The sequence below is a fragment of the Oryctolagus cuniculus genome, chromosome X (assembly GCF_051225735.1).
Source record: "Oryctolagus cuniculus isolate XC-2025 breed Fujian yellow rabbit chromosome X, ASM5122573v1, whole genome shotgun sequence".
In the NCBI taxonomy this organism is placed as follows: Eukaryota; Metazoa; Chordata; class Mammalia; order Lagomorpha; family Leporidae; genus Oryctolagus; species Oryctolagus cuniculus.
In genome coordinates this window covers 107375975-107393676 of record NC_142888.1, presented here as the reverse complement: position 1 = coordinate 107393676, position 17702 = coordinate 107375975, and the positions used below count along the sequence as shown (strand labels likewise).

Below are 17702 nucleotides of genomic sequence, written 5' to 3'. Positions count from 1 at the left end.
AATAGGTGCTTAATATTTCTTGGATGGTCTCATAGCTGCTAAGGAGTCCTGATCTCTCTGACTCCAAAGCTCCAGCTCTTAACCATAGAAAGGAGTCTTTGCAAGGGCATTAACGGAGCTGGCAAGAGAACAGTTCGGATGATCTGCCATTGTCCCAGAGTGGCTGGTATTGAACAGTGAGCCAGGTAAACAGAGAAGATGGAAGCAAGTGTGAGAGATGGTAAGAGTGAGAGAAAGCTGGGAGGATGCAAAATTGGGACCAAAGAGCGGAGTGTTTGAGGTATAAGTAGAGGTTTTGTTAATGACAAGGTTCTGGATGTGGCTCAGAGGAAAAGTACAAACCAGGTTCCAAGGTCTTCAGTGAATGAGAAGGAGTGGCCAGGAGGTGGCTCCATAACAGTGATTTGCAGAGAGAGAGGTTGGAGCCTCTCAGAGGCGAATGAAGGCCCAAGAAGCTGGGAGCAGCAGCAACCTCAAGAAACCTGGAAAACGCCAGCCTTTCCTCTGGGCTTGTCACGTGAAATGTGCGTGAACGCACAGTCACTACACGTAAGCTGTCCTTGGGGGTGAGCCAAGTTTCAGTGAAGACTAGAAGTCGGAGAAGGCATTCTGCAAAAATGCTGTGGATGTGCAAGAGTTGTGAAGAAAGAAATAAGGGTTCCAAGTAGCCACACAGAGAAAAGGCTGCCCCCAGAGCAAGGGTTCAGCCTGGTGGTTGACACACCCACATCCTGCATCACAGTACCTCGGTTGGATTCCCAGCTCAGGCTCCTGATCCAGCTTCCTGCTAACGCAGACCCTGGGAGACAGCAGTGATGGCTCAGGTAAATTAGGTTCTTGCCACCCACATAAGAGATCTGAATGGAGTTCCTGGTTTCCAGCTTCAGCCCCTGGACATTGCAGGCATCTGGGGAGTGAACCAGTGGGTGGGAGTGCCTGCTCTCACACACTCTCACTCTTTTTTTTTTTTTTAATTTTTGACAGGCAGAGTGGACAGTGAGAGAGAGAGACAGAGAGAGAAAGGTCTTCCTTTGCCGTTGGTTCACCCTCCAATGGCCGCTGCTGCAGCCGGCGCACCGCGCTGATCCGATGGCAGGAGCCAGGAGCCAGGTGCTTTTCCTGGTCTCCCATGGGGTGCAGGGCCCAAGCACCTGGGCCATCCTCCACTGCACTCCCTGGCCATAGCAGAGAGCTGGCCTGGAAGAGGGGCAACCGGGACAGAATCCGGCGCCCCAACCGGGACTAGAACCCGGTGTGCCGGCGCCGCAAGGTGGAGGATTAGCCTATTGAGCCACGGCGCCGGCTCAACACTCTCACTCTTGTGGGTGTGCTCTCTGTCCCCCCCCTCCCCCCTCCACTCCCTCTTTCCCTCTCTCCCTTGCTCACTTTGCTTCTCAAAGTTTGTGGGGAAATGGAATTAGAAGATAAATTTACTTTTTAAAATAATTTTTTAAAAGAAAGGAAGAAAGACTGTCCCCATTCTCTGTTTCCACAAATCAGACAAAAACTCAAGGACTGTGTAACTTGCTCTAATGCTGACTGCTTAGGAACTTATGGCCACTTGAAACTGGATACTAGAAGCTTTGATTCCAGTGATTACTTAGGAATGATTTTTTAAAATATTTTATTTACTTGAAAGGCAGAGTGACAGAGCAAGAGGGAGAGACAGAGAGATTTTCAACCCACTGGTTCACTCTCCAAATAGCAGTGATGGCCAGGGATGGGCCAGTATGAAGCCAGGAGCCTGGAACTCCATCTGAGTCTCTCACATGGGTGGCAGAGGCCCAAGTACTTGGGACATCTTCCTCCGCCTTCCCAAGTGCATTAGTAGGGAGCTGGATTGGAAGGGGAAGAGCTGGGACCCGAACTGGCTCTCTGATACAGGATGCTGGTGTCTCAGGCTGCGGCTTAACCCACGGTGCTGCAGTGCCAGCCCGGAAATGATTCTTAAGGATCACTTCAGGTCAAGATCTAATTCTTCTCATTGAACTGACAGGTAATAGATGTGGGGATTGTGTCCGGGGGTGATGGAAATGTTCTGTAATTAGGCTGTGGTGATAGCTGCACAATTTTGTGAAGATCCTTAACACCACTGAACTGTACACTTTACACTTGTGCATTTTATGTTATGTGAATTAGATTTCAATAAAATATTTTTCAAAGTTAATTCATCTCTACCTCTTTCATGTGTCTGTGTGACTGTACCAGGTAGTACAGCTGGATGTGAGAGGCAACATGGTGAAACTTAATGATGGCTCTCAAATCACCTATGAAAAGTGCTTGATTGCCACAGGTACGTATTTCGGGAGAGGACTTTCTGCCCTGGCGGCTCACTGCAATTTGGCGGTCCGCCCTTCTCTGGAAGGCATCACTGCCTAATCTGAACAGGACGGAATCCAGATTCTCTGAAGCAGGCGTCTTCCCTCGGTGCACAGCCTGGCCGAGTCCAGCTGTCTGGATCACCAGCCCTTCTGCATTATCCATGCTGTTGCTTCTGGTACAGGCGTGAAGAATTTGCCCTTTTCATCTCTTCTTGCTTAGCCCATGCCCTGTGCCCTGAAAGCGATGCCATCTGTGGCTTCATTGTGAGTGCCCATCAGAAATCAAGAAAGGAGGGACAGGCGTTTGGTGCAACGGTTAAGACGCTGCTTGGGATCCCCATGTCCCATGTCAGAGTGCCTGGATTCAGTCCTGGCTCTGCTTCCAATTCCTGCTTCCTGCTGATATGCACCCTGGTGATGGCTTAAGTGATTGGGTCCCTGCCACCCACGAGGGAGACCTGCATGGAGTTCCAGGCTTCTGGCTTTGTCTCTCCCAGCTGCTGCCTCTGCCTCTCCCTCTCCTCCCTCCCTCCCTCCCTCCCCCCCTTTCAAATAAATAAAAGTAGGGAAAAAATCAAGAGCAGAGAGTGAAGCAGTTTGTTAAACCAGCATGGCTGTGCTAGCTGGGAGTATTCATGATACACTAGAAGTGAACATGGAAGCAAAAATATGAGGCCTTTTTGGCCAGCTGTGGAGAGGGTACACCCCTTGAGAGACTCTGAAATCTGATCCTCCAAAGAAATTGATTAAAAAAAAAATCCTGCCACAAGCTCAAGCGATTGGAGGAAAACAAAGTCATCTTACCCTGTAAGTGCCACTGTGGCACCAGCAGGGAGCACACACAAGCCACGAGCCACAGTCCCAAGGAGAGAGAGTTCTACCTTTGGTTGGCGGTGGGGGGTGGTGATTAGGGTAGCTCCTGCTTGTGGACTAATGGGTTTTCTTCCTCTTATTTCCAGGAGGCACGCCAAGAAATCTCTCTGCCATTGACAGGGCTGGAGCAGAGGTGAAGAGCAGAACGACACTTTTCCGAAAGGTATCTGTCTGCTTTGGTGTTTTCCTCGTGGTGTTTTTGAAGAGGTAGTATCATCTTGTGGCCTCCAAGTACCCACCGTGGAGCTGGGAGATCCCAGTGTTATTTATGGCTCTTTTCCAGACGTGTTATCTGGCCTTGAGCAAGACACTTCCTCTCTCTGCACCTCAAACACCTCATTCAAGGGTTTTAAGCTCCTAGGAGAAAAATACATCTAGCGTCTTTATTGCTCGTTATAGTTCCTGCTCATTGCCCTTCCATGCTTGTTTTTTCCTGATGCATTTGAGTCACTGGAACTCCTTGTAGCCTCTTGGTGTTTTTCATTGCAAGTGCTATGTGGAAACCTCGGGGAGAAAAGTGAGAATGAGTACCTAAGTGAAAAGGAAGGGGGGGATTGTTTGCTTCTTAAGTGCTTTGCTGATGAACACTGCTGTAATTCTCCAGCGACTCTTGGGGACATTTTATACACTCTGTAGCATCCTTTAAGTTCTTGATAGGACAAGGCTTGTCAGCCATGGTGGTGTTGACATTTTGGCTGGATGGGTGTGTGTTGTTGGCGGCTGTGCATGATAGCATGTTCACAGCACCCTGACCTCTGTCCACCAGATGCCAGGAGATCCTCCCTGCCCTGACCATCCAGAATATCTCCAGACATTGCCACATGGCCCCCTGGAGAAGAAGGGATAAAACTGTCACCAGTGGAGAACCTTTGTGGATGGAAGGAATGTTGCAATGGAGAGAGACAGTTGCCTAGAAATTGAACCACTTTTTACCAGGAGACATTCTATGCAAACTAGTGTTGTCAAAGATTAAGAAAGAGCTATTTGCTAGTGTTGTTGTCTGTGCCCCTTTGGGGGATCCATGCGCTAAACTGGTGTGATCCTGCAGATTGGAGACTTTAGAGCCTTGGAGAAGATTTCTCGAGAAGTCAAATCGATTACGATTATCGGTGGGGGCTTCCTGGGTAGTGAACTGGCCTGTGCCCTTGGTAGAAAAGGTGAGTGCTGGGGGGTGACCTCGGTTTTCTTTCTCTTGTCTTATATCACGTGCTTTTTGGTGGGTTCTCACAAACTCCAGAAGTGTGTTCACCAGGGCCGGTGGCTAGAGTTCAAGGTTTACAGTGAAAACCCAAACTCTGAAACTGATTCTGGCACAGGCTCCCCTGTTGACGGAAAAGCTGTCCTCTGAGCAACTTAATAGGGGTGCTTTCTCCCTGTTCCTCTCGCCTCTATGCCAGGACTCCTTGGAAATAAGCTATTAAGGCAAGTGGGTTAAGGTGCTAAGGGCAATGCAGACTATAGAACTACTGCCTATGAAAAGCCAAACTCTTCCCTCAGCCTGACAGGTCGGCAAGTTCCAGTTGGAATGTTTCATGGCAAGCATTTTGCCGCACGTTACTTTCCAGCTTTGTGAACTCGGGGCACTTTCCTGGGAGGGTGCTCCTTGTTTGGAAGTGGCAGAGCACTTGTAGAAGCCTCAGGTGACAGCATGGGTGAAGTGCACTGGGTTCAAGTCTTCAGATTAATCCAGGGGTAGCAGATGGAGCACCTGTTGTCTTTGCCATGTGAATGAACTTGGGCAGCAAAGCCTTCATGACCCAGTGTCCCGTCAACAGGAGTTCTGGCCTGGACCACACCTTTGCCCTGTGCTTACTGTAGGCTGCCTACTGTACCTTTACTTTTCTCTCTGTCTTCCTGGGATTCACTTTTGTCTCCTGCTATAACTACTCCCTTTCTTCCCAGCTCGAGCCTCGGGCAAAGAAGTGATTCAACTCTTCCCTGAGAAAGGAAATATGGGAAAGATCCTCCCTGAATACCTCAGCAACTGGACCATGGAAAAAGTCAGACGAGGTAGAGAGACTGCTTGTGCTGCCCCTGTATTTCCTTTGAGTGTGGCCTCAGGAAAAGTTAGCTTCTTTGGGAACCTCCCGAATATAGGGCTCTATTTCCTGGCAGATAAAATGTTTCCAGCTTTCTCCAGCTATCCAAGTTTCTAGAGGTATTCTAAATCGGATGCACCATTCCCAGAAGTCCTAAAGATGAACTGTGGTGGTGTTTCTCACAGCTCCCCAAGGCTGCCTGCACACTGATGATGAGTGCTTTTACTCTGGGAGAGGCCTCTGCTCAGCTTCTCCGCTCAGGAAGGTCACAGGCTCCTGGGCTCAGTCTCAGTGCTCATTTGCTTTTACAGAGGGTGTTAAGGTGATGCCCAATGCGATTGTGCAGTCAGTTGGAGTCAGCGGTGGCAAGTTGCTCATCAAGCTGAAAGATGGCAGGAAGGTAAGCAGGGGAAGACAGGCTTCCAGGAGACCTCTGGGCTCCCCTTCCCCTTCTCTCACTCCTCTTCCTCCATCTGACACCAGTAGATTTGGTTTTTTGGCAGCCACCATTAACTTGTCATAATTTTGTGAATTAACTCCCCCCTACACACACATCAAAACAGAGAGTGATAATAGCCAGAATAGGCATCTGTGAGCCACTTTCCTTTAGCTCCTTCCCATCTGTGTCACAGATTTTGAGTCCTTGCCAGGGTGCCAGATTTCTCCTCCAGTGATACAGGATATGTCTGTGAGGTGGTAGCAAGGGGAGCAGGGATTATGAAATAGAACTTAAAATCCATTTGCCAAAGGTAAATCAACTCATGTTTTTTTTATAAGATTTATTTATTTGAAAGGCAAAGATACAGAGAGAAAGATACCTTCCATCCTCTGGTTCACTCACAACGGCTGGGTCTGGGCCAGTCCGAAGCCAGGCGTTTTGTCCAGGTCTCCCACGTGGGTTCAGGGGCTCAAGCACTTGGGCCAATGCTCTGCTGCTATCCCAGGTGCATTAGCAGGGAGTTGGATCACCAGTGGAGCAGCTGGGAATCAAATCAGCAAATACATGGGATACTGACACTGCAGGCAGAGGCTTAACCTTCTGTGTCACAGTGCCGGCCCAAACTCATGATTTTTTTTTTAAGATTTATTTATTTATTTGAAAGGTGGAGTTACAGAGAAAACGAAGTCTTCCATCTTCTAGTTCACTCCCTAAATGGCTGCAATGGCCAGGGTTGGGCCAGACCAAAGCCGAGAGCCAGGAGCTTCCTCCAGGTTTCCCATATGTGTACAGGTACCCAAGCACTCGTGACACCTTCTGCTGCTTTCTCAGGCGCACTAGCAGGAAGCTGGATCAGAAGTGGAGCAGCCAGGGCTCAGACTGGTGCCTATAAGGAATGCCGGTGCTACAAGCTGCCATTTAACCCACTATGCCTCAGCACCAGCCCCAACTTGGGATTTTTTTAAAGCCCCAATTTCTAATGGCATGATGTGCAGTTCTTATGCCCACAGGAGTAAGTGGAAACTATGGTAATTGGCTGAATTATTTCTTTGTTGCCTCAGGTAGAAACTGACCACATAGTGGCAGCTGTGGGCCTGGAGCCCAATGTTGAATTGGCCAAGACAGGTGGACTGGAAATAGACTCAGATTTTGGTGGCTTCCGGGTAAATGCAGAACTACAAGCACGCTCTAACATCTGGGTGGTAAGTGTGCTACAGCATGACTAGGTGCTGTTCTTCATCCCCAGCCCATGAGCCCGGCTGCATGATGGCGTGCCCAAGCTCATGGACAGCCTAACCAATGAGGGTCAAAGTGCGTAGAGGCCAAGGGCAGGCAACAGAAGCTTGGGACCTGCTTGAGTTAGAAGATCAGGTATGACCTGTGACCTCACGTGCAAGCTGTTGGAGAGGAAATGAACAGTGCACATGCCGACAGCATGAGAACTCTCCCGGTTCTCACTGTCAGAAGCAGCCATTGGCATAACCCCTGGCGGACATGTAGCACAGCTTCCGTATGAATCTGCTCTTCCCTTTGCTCAAATTTGAGTCCAGGGAGTGGGGGATGAAGCAGTTTTATAACATGTTCCCTGGAAAGGAAAATGACTCTGTTTTCATGTTCCTTGAGTACTATTTTTAGCTATTTTTAAAAACCTATTATGATATAAACAAGAATGTAGTAGGTAAGAACCAGGAGGTAATTTCCCCATTGCTACATGGTCACAAGTGCATTGTGTTTGGTTATGGACTTTGTAGCTCAGGACACAGCAGCCTTGGGGGGTGTTTGGCCCCTTTATAACTTGCTTTTTTTAAAAAAAACGGGGGAGGGGGCAGAGAAAATGTACCTGTTATAAAAATAACACATGCTCAATGTTGAAAACACAAGAAGGGGGCGGGGGCAAGGGCAGGTCACCTGCAAGAACCGGTAATATTTTGTGCGTTTCCTTGCCTTTGTTGACTTGCACATATGTGTTTTTCTTTGTTTTACATAGTCGTGGTGAGCATACTGTATATACACATTTGTATTCTGCCCTTTTTCACTTAACATCATGAATGTAAGCATTTTCCACGTTGCTTCAGACTCTGTAAACAGTTTAATGACTATGTAATAGTCCATTAAATGGGTCTCATGGTTTACTTTGTCATTGCTCATTTATTGGATTTTTAGGTTGCTTTGGGTGGTCTGAATAGCCACCAAGATGAACAAAGGGTTAGAGAGCTCAAATACCACATCCCTCGTGAAGCTGGCTCTGCTCACCCCAGCTTAACACACTTAGCCCGTTGAATCTGTACCAGTCCTGTGGCACATTACTTGTACATTGCCTGGTAGTTATGAACAATGCTGCATCACGTAATAGGTTACACACTCTGTAGGCAAAAGCCAGGTCAGTTCGTCTCAGCAACCCAGACAGCATAATGCTTTTGTACATAGTTAAGTACTCCGTAAATATTTATCGAATGAATGAATACAGAATGAGAAAAGCACCTAATCTTGGAAAAGATTTCTGGGTGAGAGGCTATCACATCTAAAACTTGTCTCCAAGGACAGGTATTGTGGCGCAGCAGGTTAAGCTGCAGTTTGGGATACCTGAATCTCATATGGGTGTGCCAGACCAATGCCTGGCTACTCCACTTTTGATTTGGCTTCCTGCTAATGCCCCTGAGAAGGCAGTAGGATGATGGGCCAAATACTTGGGTCCCTGTCACCTGACCTGAATGGAGTTCCTGGCTTCTGGCTTCTGGCTTCAGCCTGGCCCAATCCTGGCTGTTGTGGCCATTTGGGAGGGAACTAGCAGTTGGAAGATCTCTCTGTCTCTCCCTTTCTCTGTTACTCTGCCTTTCAAATAAAAATTTAAAAACTGATTGATTTGAAAGGCAGAGTTACAGAGAAAAGAAGAGACAGAGATCTTCCATCCACTGGTTCACCCCCCAGATGGCCACAGTGGCCAGCACTGGGCTCGGCCAAAGCCAGGAGCTTCATTCAGGTCTCCCGTGTGTGTGGCAGGGGCCCAAGTACTTGGGCCATCCTGTGCTGCTTTCCCAGGTACATTAGCAGGGAGCTGGATCAGAAGTGGAGCAGCCAGGACTTGAACTGATGCCCATATGGGATGCCAGCATCTTAGTCAACAGCTTTACCCACTGTGTCACAACGCCAGCCCCTACATTGTCTTTAGAAAGTGGAATAGTAACTATGTTTGATAGTTTAGATGTGATTTGGGCCTGTAGATGGGAAACACTAATTAGTTAACATTTGAAGAGTTCTTTGGGCCCATAAGTTTATATTCTACCTACAGACACTTTTTTTAATCATGTGTTCATGTTTTGTATTTCTTTCCAAAGGCAGGGGATGCTGCATGCTTCTATGATATAAAGTTGGGAAGGAGACGAGTAGAGCACCATGATCATGCTGTTGTAAGTGGAAGACTGGCTGGAGAAAATATGACTGGAGCTGCTAAGCCATACTGGCATCAGTCAATGTTCTGGTAATGGTCCTGTGCTTGCAGACTCTTAGTTAGAACTCGGTATTCATAGGCTCATAACCCAAAGTTATGACTTGGTTTCCTTGGGGGCCAGTTAGCTTCATATAGAGGGGGCAAAATTCCATCTCATGTCCATACATTCCATCCCCAGGTGGCCTTCTGGAAAAAGTCTCCTATTGGACACATAAGTTAGACTAGGTGAATGAATGAAGATGGCTCTAGCACGTCTGGGAAAATAGCTCACATTTTGAGCTATAGTAGATGGTACAAAAGAATACTCTTTGGTATACACAGCAGTGTATTTCAATGTGTTCTTTGCAGGCAATACCAATAAGTCAACATAGTGAAAAAAATAAATAACCCTCATATATAACCCTTAAGAGCAGTGACTCAAAGTCAGGCATTTATAGGCAGTTCTTTAGAGAAAGAAACATTAGCAGTGGACATTCTGGAGTCTTGGAACTGGCCCCATCTGACACGTTTTTATCTTGATGATTTGCAAGATGGGGTACATGAGCATTTCAAGGTTCCAGAAGCCCCTAGGTGGTTTCTCTTGGGAATATTCTCAGCAGATGGAAGTACAATTTAGGAGAGTCATGCACAGTTTTACAAGTGGGCAGCAAAAAAAAAAACAGATGAATTTCAGGGTCAACTCATGTAAGATAATGAATGCAGTCAGGAAAAAAATAGTCCTGACCTCTACAGTTCTCAGTCAGAGCCTAGGAGCAGATTCCAAGAAGTTGTTGTAGACCAAGCTACTACAGCCAAGAAGATAACAAAATGTAGAGTACCAGAAACAAAACCACCAGAGTATCTTAGATTAGCACCAGAAAACTTGGCAATAATGTGTCTGCGCCTCAAACGCTTTGTGAAGTCCCTAGCATATTAAGAACAGTGTGATGATGACAGGAAAAGTTTCTAAGAAGAGCAGTTAAGATAAAATGCGCAAGTGGATGAAGGTGCCTTGTTACACAGGGCAGTCCAGTCTCAGAAATGAAGGCTCAGAGGAAAGACCGTAGGTTAATAAAACCATAGAATGTCTCAGATTCTGAATTCTTAATATGGAACGCTCTAAATCTTCAAAAAAGCAGTTTTAGAATGAGTCAAAGGAAGGTAGTGAATAGCCAACATGAAGAACACATCATTACCCAAGTGTAGCATGGGATGAAAGCATGAATCGATGTAAGGTTTTGATCGTTACGTGATATGTACAAAAGCTCATGGGGAAATGAGGGAAAATATGTTTATGTGGCCCGTGTTGTGGCATGGCGGGTAAAGCCACCACCTGTGATGCCGGCATCCTAAATGGGCACGGGTTCATGTCCCACCTTCTCCACATCCAATCCAACTCTCTGCTAATGGCCTGGGAAGAGCAGCAAGAGGATGGCCCAAGTGCTTGGGCCCCTGCACCCCCTGGGAGACTAGGAGTAAGCTCCTGGCTCATGGCTGCAGCCTGGCTCAGCCCTGGCCGTTGCAGCCATCTGGGAAGTGAATGAGTAGATGGAAGATCTCTCTGTCTCTCCCTCTCTCTCTGTTGCTCTTTCAAATAAGTAAATCTTTTAAAAATGATAATTTTGTTTTGGTGCCCAAAAAACTTGAAATTCATGCAGTTTTTTTAATAACACATTTTCCACAAACTTTTTGAAGACCTCTTATACAGTGGCTTCTTTGTTTAAGATGTATTTATTTGAAAGAGTTACACAGAGAAAGAAAGACCGAGAGAGAGAGATCTTCCACCCGCTAGTTCACTCCCCAGTTGGCCACAATGGCCAGAACTGCACCGATCTGAAGCCAGGAGCTTCCTCCAGGTCTCCCACGCGAGTGCAGGGCCCAAGGAGTTGGGCCATCTTCTACTGCTTTCCCAGGCCATAGCAGAGAGCTGGATGGGAAGTGGAACAGCCAGGACTCGAGCCAGTGTCCATATGGGATGCCAGCACTGCAGGTGTTGGCTTTACCTGCTATGCTACAGCGCCGGCCACAGTGGCTTCTTAAGGAAAAATAAAAGCAGCCTGGGATAATGGTGCCTCTCATGGTTGTCCCCAGATGCCCTCCCAGTGACAGATCAGCTTGGCATTTCTCTTATTGTCACACAGCCTAAGTCCCTGAGCCCGTGCGAGAGTGACAGGACACCCTCTTCTCTCTCCTTCCTTAGGAGTGACTTGGGCCCCGATGTTGGCTATGAAGCTATCGGGCTTGTGGACAGCAGTTTGCCCACAGTTGGGGTTTTTGCAAAAGCAACTGCACAAGACAGCCCAAAGTCTGCCACGGAGCAGTCAGGTAAGGAAGCCCAACCACTTCGCTTGGAAAGAGTGTCGAGCAGCAGTGGTCCAGGTTCTCCTGAACAAGGGGTTCCTGTGTGGCCAGAGGGGGCTGCCAGTGAAAGCCTCTCTTCATGGTGTGCTTGACAAGAAACCAGACCCAAAGTCCTCACTCTTTAGTGGGCTGTGATCTGGCAAAAGCATGCATCCCGCTCAAAGCACAGACTGAAATAGTGTGGGTGGCGGGCAGCGGCGGCTCAGCCACCCCGTTGTCTCAGTTGTCTCTGGGGCCTGGCAAGACCCATGTGATGAAGAAAGCCTGACTTTGCAGGTTTGGGTTTTGCTTTTCTTGACTTCGTGCTAATCTCCAGAAGCAGGCTTGGGAACCTTAGCCTCGGACCTGCCGTCCTCCACGGCTCCTGGGCAGTGAACTGAGTAGGACTGAGTAGGCCTGGAGCCCATTTCTGTTCATCAGATCTGAATGCCAGATTGCCTTTAGACAGGAGGCACCTCTCTTGGAATGGACTTCTCTCCCACACACGTCTCTTTCATTAACTCCCAGGCCTTATTCCACGACCTTGGCTCAAGTTCTTTAACCTCTGTATCTTCTTGCCAAAGGTGTTTCAAGGGCAAGTTGCTCTTTAAGAAGCAGAAAACGAAACATTATTTGGATGTTTAGGTCCCTTTCCTGTGTGACTCAAATGTATTCCATGCCTCTTAATTCTGGGCAGTCCTGGTACGTGGGTCCAGGAGAGAGGGCCACGTGCTTTATAGATACCAGGTCACTCACTGCTCTGTCCACTGGGCAGTGTCACTTAGAGCCTGCTGGTTCTCAGAAGACAAGATTCCCCCTTCCCAGGGTGCCATCTCCCTCCTTCCCTTACCCCTCCCCCTCTAGGAAGAAACGCCCCCGCTCTGGTTTTTCCATATGGAAGTGCCTTCTGCTTAGAGTGTCTGCTTAGCAGTGCCATCCAATAGAACCTTTTGCTATGATGGAAATGTTCTGGCTCTGCTCTCTCCACTTGGGGCTACTGAGTGCCTGAAACGTGGTGAGTGCAAACAAGTAACTCGAGCTGACATTTTACTTAACTTGAAATAATTTTCATTTAAATAGCTGTATGTGGCTTGTGGCTAATGAACAAGGCCATGCAGCTCTACAACGTTTCAGATGACAAAAACAAGAGCTCTGCAGTTTGAAGAAAATCAGACACAAGGAAACATGCACCGCATAAGTGGAGGCTGAGGGGCTGGTGTTGCGGCACAGTGGGTAAGCTGCTGCCTGCGGTGCCAGCAGCCCATTTTGGAGCACTGATTCCAGGCCTAGCTGCTCCACTTCCGATCCGGCTCCCTGCTAACACACCTAGGGAAACAGCGAATGATGGCCCAGGTACTTGGGCCCCTGCTAACCACATGGGAGACCCAGATGGAGTCCCAGGTTTCTAGCTTTAACCTAGCCCAGCCCCAGCTGTTATGGCCATGTAGGGAGTGAATCAGTGAATGAAAGATCCCCCCCCCCTTCAAATAAATGCATCTTTTAAAATATTTTAAATGAGATAGGAAGGGAAGGGAATTTGGGGTCAGGACTGGTCCAGTGCCCAAGAGCTGGCAAGAAAGAATTTTTCTTGGCTTCATCAGTAGAGAGGGGCTGAAGATGGCCAGAGTCCACCAAAAAAGCATACAGAAATCACCTAGAAGCAGCTTGAAGCAAGCCTTGGAAAAAAAAACTTGCCTTCTAGAATGTCATAAGGACTGAAGTTTTGACTGTGTATATGTGTTTTGTGTATTGGCCACAGGAACAGGTATCCGATCGGAGAGTGAGACAGAGCTGGAGGCCTCAGAAATCACGATTCCTCCCAGCACCCCTGGTGTCCCACAGGCCCCAGCCCAGGGGGAGGACTATGGCAAAGGTGTCATCTTCTACCTCAGGGACAAAGTGGTGGTGGGGATCGTGCTGTGGAACATCTTTAACCGAATGCCAATAGCAAGGAAGGTAGGTACCTGCCAGAGCACTTGGAGGCAGATGGGAAGTTGGGGCTAGAATGCACTCCTGTGGCTTCACCGGGTGCCCTGAGCTGCATCATCACCCCGGTGCAATGGTGCCCAAGCAGAACAAAGCTGTAGCCTGGGTTCAGGAGTGTTTCCTTTTTGCCCTGGGATGGAGCTGGGTGCGCTGTGAATTGGCACACTGGTCATTTTGAGCTAGTAGAATGCTGTTCCCACAACTCCCTCCCAGTGTGATATGGGCCCAGCCTGAACATGGCTGGGGTGAGTTCGGGACCTGTGCTTACTCTCTCCTTCAGATCATTAAGGATGGCGAGCAACACGAAGACCTCAATGAAGTAGCCAAACTGTTCAACATCCACGAAGACTGAAGCCCTGTAATGGAGTAGGCCAGCACGTCTTCCTCCCCGACTGTGGCTTGGATGGGCAAAGGAGCGGGGTTTTTTTAATTATTATTATTATTCAGCAAACTTTCTCTGGTGTAGAAGTGTGAATGATCAATTCCCTTGGGAATATTTTCAGCCACATAGGCAAATTCTTAATGTTCACATCATGAAATAAAATCTGATTCTTCTAAATTCCATTCTGTTCTCTTGTAAAGGGGGCAGGTGAGTGAAGGGGGAAAGCTGTGCATACGACACAAAAGCAAGCACTTTGCAGCTACTCCACACTCAGAACTCCTTTCAGCTCCCCCAGTCCCCTCCCTCTCCAGACCCCCCTCTGCGTGCACCTGCGGTGGCTTCTGCCCACAACACTTAACCCTCTCCTCTCAGAGGTTCTGTCTGAACACTCTCCTGGCCCTTCAAGCCTGATCCTTGTTTGTCTCTCTGCTAGCCCGTGGCTTCCTGGAAGCAGGAACTATGCCTTAAGGTCTCAGCCATGGTTCTATCTCTGGAGCTTAGCCCAGGGTCTGGCTCCTAGTAGGTGCTTAGTAAATTGTTGCTGAATAAGTGAAGAAATAAACATCCAATCAAGAGACTGAGCTTTACATGGAGCAGCACCTCCAGAGCTGAATGACTCCTAACTGGGGGATGAAAGGAGGTTTCCTCTTGGGTCTCATGGTCTCTGGATTCCTCTATCCACTGTGCCCCAAACTACTGACCTGCCCTCTTGAGCTCCTTTTCTCTAAACCATGCTTATAGGCATCCCTCCCTCTGCACATGATTTCTTGGGGGAGACAGAATTCCCTAAGCTCATTTGTTGGCATTTTAAATTACTAAACTTTTAAAAATCAGATCTTACTTCAATTAAGAGGAAATTTTTACTACTTTCAAGAGTCCTGTTAGGAATATTTCTGTAAGGAGAAAATTATGACATCTGGGTTTTTTAAAATATTCCATTTGATTAAAGGGACTTGCAGCTCCAACCAAATCCCTTCTGAACAGAGGGAGAACAGGCCAGATCTCCACTGTAAGAACTGGCTGCACTAGAACAGACCCTTACTATGTGGCTGCAGTTTAGTGGACATGAGCTGATGCATGCTGTAACCAAATCCATATGTAAAAAACTCATCTAGGGACTAGCATTGTAGTGCAGTGGGTTAAGCCACCACTTGGGATGCCCCAAAATGCTTGTTTGAGTCCTGGCTACTCAGTCAATCCCACTTCCTGCTAATGCACATGGGAAAGCAACAGAAGGTGGCCCAAGTACTTGGGCCCCTGCCATCCATGTGGGAGACCCAGAAGGAGTTCCACACTCCTGACTTTGACCTGGCCCAGCCCCAGCTGTTGTAGGCATTTGGGAAGTGAACCAGAAGATGAAAAATCTCTGTCTCCATCTCTCCCTTACTCTGCCTTTCAAATAAATAAGTAAATCTTTTTTTTTAAAAAATAAATCTAGTATCCTGCAAGATAGGAATTGTTACACAGCAATAACTGCAGCTTACAGAGATGGAGGCAAAACCTCTAAGACTCTGAGGTGTTCCACAAGTCATTAAAAACAGATCCAATTGTGATTTATCTTGTTTTAGCAGTATGTGCAATTTAACCTCATTCTATGACAGTTATTACACCTGTCTAGCATGCCATTACAATTTGGTTAATTAAAATTAAATGGTCTGTTCACCTAATCAATGTTCATTGAGTGCCTACTACAAGCCATGTACATGGCCATATTGGAAGATGGATAAGACACGGCTCTGCTTTTCAGGAACTCTGCTGTCAGTGGGAAAATGCAGATGTGCGGGTTCAGACGTACAATGCAGTGAGCTATGTCACTAGGAAGGCACACAAGATACCGTGGATATGCCAAGAATTGAGCGATCAGTGAGGGCACCCATCCTTGGTCAGCCATGGTTGCTCCATCACTTCCTAAAGCACCACTTGGTCCATGTCCCCTCCCTGTTTAAGAACGTACAGCGTGCAGGTGCTGTGGCACAGCAGGTTAAAGCCCCAGCCTGTGATGCTGGCATCCCATATGGTCCCAGCTGCTCTTCCAATCCAACTCCCTGCTAATGCACCTGGGAAAGCAGTGGAGGATGGCCCAAGTGCTTGGGCCCCTGCACCCACGTGGGAGACCCAGAAGAATATCCTGACTCGCTTCGGATTGGCACAGCTCCAGCCATTGAGCCATTTGAGTAGTGAACCAGTGGATGGAAGACCTCTCTCTGTGTCTACCTCTCTCTGTAACTCTATCTTTCAAATATTTAAAATCTTTAAAAAATTATATACAGTGATACCCTGTCAAGAGCCATATTGAGTCCAAATTCTCCATTATGCCAGCCCATTTGGCCTGCCCAACCTCCTTTCCTATGAGATTTTTTTTTAGGATTTGTTTATTTGAGAGGCAGAGTTGCAGAGAGAGAAAGAGGTCTTCTATCCGCTGGTTCACTCCCCAAATGGCCACAGCCACTGGAGCTGGGTCAGGCCAAAGCCAGGAGCTTCTTCCAGGTCTCCCATGCAGGTGTAGAGGCCGAAGGACTTGGACCATCCTCCACTGCTTTCCCAGTCCATCGCAGAGCTGGATGGGAAGTGGAGCAGCCAGGACTTGAACTGTCGTCCATATGGGATGCTGTTACTGCAGGCGGCAGCTTTACCCATTATGCCACAGTGCCGGCCCCTCCCCATGAGTTTTGAGGTTTTTTTTTTTTAAGATGTACTTATTTATTTGAAAGACATAGTTGTTACAGAGAGGCAGAGGCAGACAGAGAAGGTCTTCCATCACTGGCTCACTCACCAGATGGTCGCAACGGCTAGAGCTGCACCGATCTGAAGCCAAGAGCTTCCTCCGGATCTCCCACGCAGGTGCAGGGGCCCAAGCACTTGGGCCATCCTCCACTGCTTTCCCAGGCCACAGTAGAGAGCTGGATCAGAAGTGGAGCAGCCGGGCCTTGAACCAGTGCCCATATCGGATGCCAGCACTGCAGGCGGGGCTTTACCAGCTACGCCACAGCACCGGCCCTTCCCATGAGTCTTAATAGGCACACAGAGACACACACATCTGGTTCAGTGCCACCTTTAAACTTGTGTCAATGTTCATCACACCTGGAACACCATTTCTCTTCCCTTTTAGCAAGCCAAATCCTGTTCAAGACCCAAATCAAGCCACTTCTCATCTCTGAACTCCACTTGCACCTACCGCCTTTGAGCTTATTTATTTGAAAAAGAGCTCTTCATCTGCTGGTTTACTCTCCAAATGGCCATAACAGCCAGGGCTGGTCCAGGCAGAAGCCAGGAGCCAGGAGCTTCTGGGTCTCCCATCTGGGTGGCAGGTGCCCGAGCACTTGGGCCATCTTCCACTGCTTTACCCAGACCATTAGCAGGGAGCTGGATGGAAAGTGGAACAGCTGGGACTTGAACCAGCGCCTATATGGGATGCCTGCTCTTTAAGTCATTCTGAAGGGATTTTAAAGCATCCCGGAGCAGACTGGTTTTTCTCCCGTAGGATAGGGACCACATGCTGTACCCCCAAAAGCCTTGGCAAAGTGCTGAAAAGGTCTTTGGATGACGCTCGATACCAGGGCTGACTGTAGAAGTGAGCCTCTTTCTTGGAGCTGCTGAGCTCCATAATTCAGGGTTATGAGACACCCTCCCCCATCACGTCATTCACTGCCACAACTTGCCACTTACCCCAGGATGCACTTAATCTAGCCTGGACCCAAGGATCACAGGGTCTGATTTCAGACTTCACAGGGCCAGTTGAGGTTGGGCCCTCCATAGCCGGAGCTTCGCCAGAATATCAAGCATTTGGAATCCACCCACTTGACTTCAACCTCACTTTCCTTTGCCATTTTTACAAATGATAGCAGATGGTAGCATGGCACCACTTTGAGATGGCACTGGCCTCTGCCTGGCTACC

At 48.1% G+C, this 17702-nt stretch overlaps 1 protein-coding gene and 1 long non-coding RNA gene across 4 annotated transcripts in view; one reads left to right on the top strand and one right to left on the bottom strand.

Moving 5' to 3' along the window:
• The window catches only part of AIFM1 (apoptosis inducing factor mitochondria associated 1), a 37287-nt gene extending 23303 nt beyond the window's left edge, over positions 1-13984 (top strand). For both annotated transcript variants that reach the window (XM_002720291.6, XM_002720290.6), the window contains exons 7-16: positions 2209-2293; positions 3281-3357; positions 4243-4351; positions 5097-5204; positions 5545-5633; positions 6734-6874; positions 9008-9150; positions 11300-11424; positions 13199-13395; positions 13706-13984. In XM_002720291.6, coding sequence (XP_002720337.1) covers positions 2209-2293; positions 3281-3357; positions 4243-4351; positions 5097-5204; positions 5545-5633; positions 6734-6874; positions 9008-9150; positions 11300-11424; positions 13199-13395; positions 13706-13777 — 1146 coding nt within the window. In that variant the 3' untranslated portion in view covers positions 13778-13984. The remainder of the gene's footprint in view (positions 1-2208; positions 2294-3280; positions 3358-4242; positions 4352-5096; positions 5205-5544; positions 5634-6733; positions 6875-9007; positions 9151-11299; positions 11425-13198; positions 13396-13705) is intronic.
• LOC149119718 (uncharacterized) overlaps positions 1-17702 on the bottom strand; it is a 46624-nt gene that overhangs the window by 16743 nt on the left and 12179 nt on the right. The gene's annotated exons all lie outside the window — the stretch shown is intronic.